This window comes from Octodon degus, unplaced genomic scaffold (genome assembly GCF_000260255.1).
Source record: "Octodon degus isolate 3935 unplaced genomic scaffold, OctDeg1.0 scaffold00029, whole genome shotgun sequence".
Lineage (NCBI taxonomy): Eukaryota > Metazoa > Chordata > Mammalia > Rodentia > Octodontidae > Octodon > Octodon degus.
The window spans coordinates 4620270-4629620 of NW_004524605.1; the positions used below are offsets into that span (position 1 = coordinate 4620270).

Sequence of the window (9351 nt, forward strand, 5' to 3'; positions counted from 1 at the left end):
TCTTCCTCCTGCTCCTCCTCTTGCTCCTGCTTCTCCTGTTCCTCCTGCTCTCTCTCCTACTCCTGCTCCTCCTCTTGCTCTTCCTCCTCCTGCTCCTCCTGCTCCTCCTCCTGCTCCTTCTCTTCCTCATCTTCCTCTTCCGCCTTCTCTCACCTCTCTCCTCTCACCAGTGAGGCCTCCTCTGGCCACTGTATAAAACTGCAGCCCTCCCCACACATCATTTTCCTGCTATCTTTTTTCTCACTACCTCCACCTCTGACAGCCTGTCTTCCCATGCTCCGTGAAGACAAAGACTTGAGGCTGTTTTGCTCACTAGGAACCCCGGGGTCTGGAACAGTGCTTGGCACTTAGTAGTTAATAAAATTGCTGGGCTCATTTCATAATGAGCCTTGCCGCGTCCTGAGGGGACAGCTATGCCCCAAGCAAGCCATTTCCTCACAGCCTGTTTCTTGAGGCTCTTCCCAGAGTTTCCTGACTTCCTGGCCTCCCTACCATGCCTTCCTCATCCCCTCCCAGGCCGATCCTCCACTGCCCTTCAGGTCCGGGTCCTCCAGGCTCTTCTGCTCCTTCTTGCCCTTTTCACGTTCTCACCAGGTGGCCTCAGGACTCCCGCATGCGAGCTGAGCTGTCTCTCCCGAGCTTCAGACCCTCCCCTGAGCTGCCCCTACTCCTCTGCGTCTTCCCTGCAGCTCCGAGTACACAGCAGCATGCATGCTATGGCACCAGCACCGCCCTAAACACTCCCTTAAACTAAAACATAAAAGTAGGCCACAGGTAAGAAAGACTAAACTCAGAATGGCACGAGGCTTCTCACGGCAGCCCCGGCTGCTGGGTGTGTGGCGCTGTCATCGCAGCCCTCGGGAGGCGGGAGCAGGTGGATCGAGGCCAGCCTGGGCTACACAGTGAACTCACAGGGTAGATTTAGTTCACTTTGGGTGTGTGGGGGCGGGAGGAGACCGAAGAGCTGTGAAGCTCTTAGTTTTCTTTGGGCTTCAGAGTTTTAATGTGAATTATGCTGAGAAGGCCGAGCAGGAGGACACCCCACAGGACGGGGAGGACCAGACTCTTCTTCCACACCTGGGATAGAACATACAGAGGAACTGGGGTGTCTATTTTGTAATTCCAGATATCAAGGCGGAATCAAGGCAAAAGGCACTGAGATACCTGCAGGATATCTGTTTCCACCGGCAAAGAGAAAGAGAAGAGAAAGAGCGTATAAGGACCACAACTGAAACGAATCAAAAAACACCAAATATGTTTACATTCAAATCTGTTTTAGAACTTTACAGTTTGCTTTCGGAAAACATTAAGGACTCATTTTTTTGGCGGGGGGGGGAAAAAGGTAAATAAAAAGGAAAGAATCAGGGCCGGGGAGATAGCTCAGTAGAATAAGTGCTTGCCTGGCAAGCACAAGGACCTGAGTTCAATCCCTGGTCCTGCAAAAATAAAAATAAATAAATAAAAATGAGAGGACAGAATCAAGAATGTATCCTACCTTCCCCATAGGAAACTCAGAGCAGCTACTCGGTAGGTGAGGGATAATGTCTCTCACTAGACATCTTCCAGATAATAAATGAGGGGCAGTAGAAGGAAAGTACAATATTGTCTTTTGTCAGCCCTAATGAAATCATGGATTTAGACAAGGCCCATCACTGTCCGTGAATCCTAACAGACGTGTCATAACGTGTGTCTTTTGGGGAGTGTACAGTGCCACCTGGGAGGGCAACTCCAAAATAATAAGACTCCAGGCCTAATGACTACTGTGCAGGAACTACAGGGGACAAAGGACCACGTCAAACGTCACAACGGAAGCGCAAGCTAAACACACACCCAGACTCATGTATGCTCTCACACACACAAACACACACCCCAAGCAGGATTTTGTTGTTGTTGTTTGGGTTTTGACCTTTTGAGACAAGAGTCTTACCATGTAACCCAAGCTGGCCTCAAAGTCCCCGTTCTCTTCCCTTCCGAGTGCCGGGATGATAGGCACGCACCACCACGCCTGGGGAAATCGATTTTTTTTCTTTTAATCTTTTATTTATTTATTTGGTACAGGGTCTTGCTATGCAGCCCAGATGCATAGTGATCCTCCTGTCTCAGCCTCCCCCGTGCTGGCATTACAGGTGTGCGCTGCCACACCTGGTTTTGGTGGCCCGAAGCCAGCATGGTATGTGGCATCAGGGATTGGGGATTGAATCTTGTTCCTTGTATTTACCAAACAGGCACTTAAAACTGCCAAGCTATCGCCTTGATTCTTTTTTTTTTTTTTTTTCAAGAAAGCAATTACAAGGAAGAAAAGAGGTGGAGTGACCACAGATTAAAAGCAACTCAAAGGAGGTTGTGGTCCCTGCCTGTAATCCTGGCACAGGGGAGGCTGAGGCAGGAGAATCACTGCAAGTTGGAGGCCAGCCTGGGCTACAGAGTGAATACAAGACCAGCCTGAAATGCACAGTGAGACTCTGTCCAAAAAAAGAAAACAAAAGAAACAGACAAAGTAGAATTTCTCTTCCCTAGAGCAGGTCAAGGACAGTCTCATTTCCTACCCTCACCCCCAGCGACACTCCCCCTACCTCAGATTTGGCGGGAAAGAAATCCTTGGGGCTGCTTGCTTGGCAAATTCACATTTCAGGAGTCTCACTCGTAGCTAGAGGATGAAATCCTGAAGAATGGGGACAGACAGCCCTGCCTGGACTTCCCGGCCTTGCTAGAATCCAGCCACACCTCCATTCTTTTTGCCCAATCACATTTGAACACAGATGCCATGCCTCAGTTATGCCCGTGCAGTGAAGGCTCCATAACCCCCCGTGGCAACAAGGCTCAGGATTTGTGCAGAACTGAGGCACAGAGGTTCCTCTAGGGCAACCTGCCCAACAGGGCTCAGAACCTCGGCCTCTCCCATCCCTCGAGCCACACGCCACTCCATCTTCATCTCTGAGCATCCTTCAGTCAATCAAAACCCACAAGTGCTTCCCTTAGTCCCACAGGTCACTTAGGAACATTAATCAGCCCTGAGGAGCGGGCCGTAGGCCGCCTGTGCGCCCGCAGCTGGCTGCTCAGCAGACCAGCAGAGATGGCCCCGGGGCGCCGTGGGGCATCTGAAGGGAGGACGACATCCTGAGGACCAGCCTTGGCCTGCAGCTCTGACCTCAGATGGACAGTGTCAGCACTGAATCAGACCAGAGTTAGAGAGACTCTGGGGCCGGCCAGTGAGAAGACATCTTCCCTGCTACCCTGGGCCACTCCGCAGCTCCCACAGTGGCCTCCAGCTCGCCACGCTCGCGCTTCAGCCCACCGAGAGCTGGGGTAAGTACCAGGCCTGGCAAAGTAGGTGCTGATTTCCCAACAGCTCCTGAGCATCTTCTCCTGGGAAGTCACCTGAAAGCCTGCCTCAAAGGTTAGCAAGAGGGAGCCAGGGAGATGGCTCAATAGAACAAGCACTTGCCTGGCAAGCGGTTAGCAAGAAAAAGGAAATCCACAGCATTCAGAAACCACCACGGACCACTCTCTCTCAGGAGAGAGTTCCAAGCAGCTCCAGGATACGAGCTGCAGGCAGCCAGGAGTGGCCAGTGGTACAGACAGCAGGCTCAATGGCTTGGGAGTCACAGAATACAAACAAGGAAGAAAGGTTATTACCCTCCCAGAAAAACAAGAATGTGGGCAGGAAGAGCCGGGCCCAGATATAAAGAAACAAGAACAGCATAGAGGTGGCTGCAGTAAACATTGTTCCTCATGGCTGTAATTTATTTTTTTTAATTTACTTACTTACCATGCCTGGTTTTGGTGACTGGCACAGCACACCTGGGGTTCTGGGGCCAGCACGGCATGTGGTACTGGGAATGGAACCTGGATCCTTGGGCTTGCCAGGCAGGCACTTAGACCACTGAGCCCCCCTCATGGCTATTTTGACAAGCTTAAAAGCTTTGTTAGCTTTTTCTTGCTGCACACCAATTCTTAAGAAAACCAACTCCAAGGAAGCAATATTTCTTTGGGTCCTTGATTTTGGCCCATGGTCAGGCAGCTCCGCTGCATTTACGTCTGAGGTGAGGCAGGACATCGTGGCACAGGGTGCGGTGGAGGACAGGGGCTTGCCTCAAGGGGGCCCAGAATTGAGAGGAAAAGAGCCAGAGCACAGGCCCTAAGGTCACACTCAATGGCCCACTCCCAGCAACTAGGCCCTACCTACTGAGTTCCCATCACCCCAATGATGCCATCAAATTCAGACCTCACCAACAGGTCAGTCTCCTGGTGCAGCCAGACGTTGAGTGGCCAATCACCCTCAAAGCCGCCTCTGAACTCGTGAGATGGGGATGGGGTAAGGGTGGGGGGTGGAGGTGGGGGGTGTAGAGCTAAACCTCAGCAAAAGGCACTTATGGATGCTTCCACCCTGGAACGGAGACTGAGTTCTATCCAGCTGCCAAAGGCCTGGCGGGGTGCAGGCAGGGCATGGCAGGACCCTGAGAGGGGTGCTGGGCAGAGCCCCAGGGTGCCCAGCATACTCAGAGGAAGCCAAAACACAGAGTCACACTAATGGAGCGACACACTGAGGTTTCAGTGTAAGTTTTGAGGTTTGAGAATAGACCTGAAAAAGGAGCTGGAACTGGCTAAAGCTGGAAAAGGGTCACAGAAGGTAGCAGAAGGCTAACGTATTTCTTACCCTCGGATAGCTGAGGTCAACAAACCCAAGAACTTCCCTATAAACATAGTATTTGGGGATACGGATATGTCTTAGTTACTGTTTACTCGTTGCTGGGACAAATACCCGACACTCAAAATGAAGGAAGGAAAGATTTATTTAGCTCACAGTTACTGGAGGGTTCAGTCCATATTCGGCTGGCTCCAAGGCAAACGTCAGCAGTTCATGCACAGAAAACAATGAAGAGCAGAGAAGCAGCAGCAGCTGTGGCAACCGTCAAGCCTCTCTCTTCCTTCTACGCTGGCTGCAAAGACAGACTGTAGCTCCTCCAAAGTGGCCTGGCTGCAAAGATCAAGCTCCTCCAAAGCCTGAGACTTCTCCACCGAAGCCAGGCAGGGCGGCTTGCTGGGCAGGGCACAGGGCGGCAGGAAGCCTGTCTCAGTTCCTGGGCCCTGCCCACCTGCAGGGCAAGGCCCCCACGCTGAGAGCTGCTGGAGCTGATTCAGGCAAGTTGACACAATGTTTCAACTAACACAGGCTATGGGCTCCAGCAGCAACAAAACCCTGAAATGAGGAGAAGGGGGTGCCTGTGGGGAGAATGGGGGGGGGGGCCCAGGGAATGCGGGACTATGCTCCTACCATGCGTGCTTAAAGAAATGCATCACAGGAGAAGACACAGAGCTGCAGCTCCCCCTCAGATCCTCCCCTTTGCTTCAGAAGCTCTTAGCCCACCTCCTTGCTGCTTCCTGCAGCAATCTGCAAGGCCTCTTTCATGAGTGTCTTCATGAGGTGACGAATGCTGCTGCCAAGGGCCACCCAACAAGAAGGTTGGCACCGCGCACCTTCCACCCTTCCCCAAAGGCAGCACCACCACGAAAAGTAAACACTTTCCATCAACTCAGGACAGCCAGGCAGCCAGTAGAGAATAAGCAAAGACATGGAGCAGGCTCCAGAACTGCTCTGCGAGCGCCAACAATCATGGGGCTTTGGGCGCGGGGTGTTGGCTGTGTGTCTTTTCCTGTGGTAATTTTAAATACTTAAACATTTGCCATGTTTTTCAGTCACCCAAGCAGCACTGTGACCAGCAGCTGTGCTGTGGAGGGCGTAGTGAGCCATGTAAAAACCGTTTCTAGAACTTGACAGGCAAACAGGCAATAGGATTAGGTCTGTTCTAACTGGACCCCTCTGGCTTTAGGTACAAAATAAGGCAAGGGAGAAACATTCAGGGAGCTAGGGTGATGGCTGTGAGGGGGAAGGAGGCACCTTCCCAGCCTGAGGCTGGAGGGCGCCGCCCGCTGGGCCTCAGGACTGAGGCAGCGGGATGGCTCACGAGGGGCAAATGCTGGACACATGCAGGACCCTGAAACTAGAGCCTTCTCTCTCAGCAGGTACTAAACTAAAATCAAATGGATACAGACCTAGACATTAAGACAGAAATGCACGGCTGGGTGGGGTGGCACACACCTGTAATCCCAGCACTCAGGAGGCCAAGGCAGGAGGATCTCTCTGTGAGTTCGAGACCAGCCTGAGCTACAAAGTGAGCTCAAGGCCAACCTGAGCTGCATAGTGAGACCCTGTCTCAAAAGACAAAAAAAAAAAAAAAAAAAAAAAGGAAAACGAAACAGAAACTCTTCATATGCTGGGGGATAAAACAGGTAAAACTAATCTTAAAGACACAGGCATAGGCAAGAACTTTGTAAACAGAACTCTAATTGCCTGAGAAATAACAGCCAGAACCTACAAATAGGCTTACATCAAATTAAAAGGCTTTTACAGAGCAAAGGAAACGGCCAACGGAGTGAAGGGTCAAGCTGCCAAAGGACCACTACCTGGAATACAAGAGCAGCTCGGAAAAGTTAGACCCCCCAAGAATAAAAGGTCCAATCAAAAGTGGGCATCTGGCCTCTTTCGGATCCTCCTTTCCAAGATAACGAAAAAAAGAAGGAACAACGGTCGTGCCAAAAAGGGCCGCGGTCATGGGCAGCCTATTCGCTGCACGAACTGCACCCGGATGCGTACCCAAGGATAAAGCCATTCAGATGTTTGTCGTTGGGAACATAGTGGAGGCCGCCGCCGTCAGGGACATTTCTGAAGCGAGTGTCTTCGACGGTTATGTGCTTCCCAAGCTGTATGTGAAGCTGCATGACTGTGTGAGTTGTGCCAGTCACAGCAGGCTGGTCAGAAATCCATCTCGTGAAGCCGGCCAGGAAACTCCTCCACCTGACTTGGACCTGCTGCTGCTGCTGCCCGCCCACGACCTCCACCAAAGCCCATGTAAGGGGAGCTGGGTCTCAATGGACTGAAGAAAACTCTCTTGAGAAAGAACTAATAAATCGAATGTTATACTTTAAAAAAAAAAAAAATGAGGGCTGGAGAGATGGCTCAGTGGTCTAAAGCACCTACTTAGAACAAGCTTAGCAAAGCACAGGGACCGCGGTTCGATCCCCAGCACCACATGCCAGCCAGCCCCGCCCCCTGGTGGGCTGAGCTGGCCACACACACACACACACACACTAAATAAATAAACAAATGTTTAAAAAAAATTAAAAAAAAATGAGCATCTGAAATGAATAGACACTTCTCATAAGAAGTACAAACGGCCAATAAATGCGTGAAGAAATGTTCAACATCTCTGGCCCTTAGAGAAATGCAAGGAAAACAACCTGGAGATTCCATCCTACTCGAGGAAGTAAAGCTATCATAAGAAATCAAAGAATAACACATGCTGCAGAGGCTGCAGGAGAAAGGAGCCCCACCTAACTGTGGGGGTACAACCACTGTGGAAATCGGGACGGAGAGTCCTTGAAGACTAAAAGCTGAACGTGCCATCAGCCCAGCTGTCCCCCTTCCGCGTGTCTTCAAGCCGCCACATCGCAGCGACATGTGGATGCCGGTGCTCACGGCCACACAGCTCCACTAGCTGAGCCGCGGAAGCGGCCTGCACCCTTCAACAGAGGAACAGATTCAGAGAGATGGTGTTTATCCTCAGTGGAGTGCGGCAGAGGACAAATATGCATCGTGCGTGGGAAAACGGCCGTGCCCTGAGGCCTTAAGGTTAAGTAAAGTACAGCAAGCGCAAGCTTAAATATCGCGATTTCTTTTATTTTATTTATTTTTTTAATATAAACTGTTAAAATGTTTATTTAAATAAACATCTGATCTGTATTACGATTTCTTTTATATGAGAAACCTAGAGTATGAGTAATTTAAGGAGCAACCCGCTTGCGGGTGCCCACCCGGCCCTGAGCACCCCAGGCACAACTCTGCCTAGACACCCACCTTTCTGGCAACACACATTACAGACAACAGGAATCGTCACTTCTTGTCCTTTGCACGTGCAGTTCTTTAGGTGGCAGTGTGAAGCATCCTCTCAATTGTCAACTCCATTAGCCTGCCAGGGCCACCCCCTGTTATGCTGCCACTGTGTGGGGGAGAGTCCCGAGGGACTTGGGGTTGCAGGGTGGGGTGAGAGGGGGCCTTAGAGGACAAGGACAGGGGATTGGGACTTTCAGAGAACAGCCCTGTAAAGAGACACTGCTGGCTGCTCCCACATTAGAAAGTAACTCCTGGGGAACAGCTTGCTTGGCACCTGGATACCTTCGCACCACAGGGGACACGTGCCCCGGTATGTGGCACACACAGCCAGGTGCTCGGCCTCGAGCAACGCCACGGCTTTCCACTAAACCTGACTGGGCCAGGCCTCTACACGGCCTGGGTCACGCGCGTCCCAAGGCCTGAAGGGTACCACTCACATTCCCAAATGGAATCCTCCATTCCAGCAAGATTTGGACAAACCCATCACTTATATTAGTTTCCGGTAGGTGCCACAACCAAGTACCATGAAACGGGTAGCCGGAAGCCGCAGACATGTATTCTACAAAACCAAGCTGTCAGCAGGGCCCCACTCACTCCAGGCTCTACAGGAAAACCTCTCATTGCTTCCTCCAGCTTTTTGGAGGCGCAGGTGTTCTTGTGGTGTCCTCCAGCCTCGGTCTCCTTCCTTTTTCCCATTATCATCTCTCTCTTATATGGATGCTTGTCGTTGGATATAGGGCATATATATATCTTTTTGGCTTTCGGCTGGGAGGAGGCTAAGGTGCAACTTTCTTCGGTTGTCCCAAATCTGGGTTCATCTGACACCAGCCAGCTCCAGCGTGCCGCCCAAGTTCAACCCCAACAAGATCAAAGTCGTGTACCTGAGGTGCACGGGTGGTGAAGTTGGCACCATGTCTGCCCTGGCCCCCAAGATCGGTCCCTTGGGTCTGTCTTCAAAAAAAGTGGGGGATGACATCGTCAAAGCAACTGGTGACTGGAAGGGCCTGCGGATTATTACCGTGAAACTGACCATCCAGAACAGACAGGCTCAGACTGAGGCGGTGCCTTCTGCCTCTGCCCTGGTCATCAAAGCCCTCAAGGAGCCGCCAAGAGACAGAAAGAAGCAGAAAAACATTAAACACAGCGGAAATATCACTTTTGATGAGACTGTCAACATCGCCCGACAGATGCGGCACCAGTCTTTAGCCAGAGAACTTTCCAGAACCATTAAGGAGATCCTGGGGACCGCCCAGTCTGTGGGCTGCAACGTGGACAGCCGGCACCCTCATGACATCATAGATGACATCAACAACGGCCTTGTCGAGTGTCCAGCTAGCTAAGGAGCATCAGAAAATACATCAATAAAGAGATGATCTGACAACCACCAAAAAATATATATA

General features: G+C 51.2%; 1 protein-coding gene across 1 annotated transcript in view; it reads left to right on the forward strand.

Annotated features, from left to right (window-relative positions):
• LOC105741940 (60S ribosomal protein L12-like) overlaps positions 1-9291 on the forward strand; it is a 14628-nt gene extending 5337 nt beyond the window's left edge. The window contains exon 3 of the mRNA XM_023713097.1: positions 8689-9291. Coding sequence (XP_023568865.1) covers positions 8689-9291 — 603 coding nt within the window. The remainder of the gene's footprint in view (positions 1-8688) is intronic.
• The last annotated feature ends 60 nt before the right edge of the window (positions 9292-9351 follow it).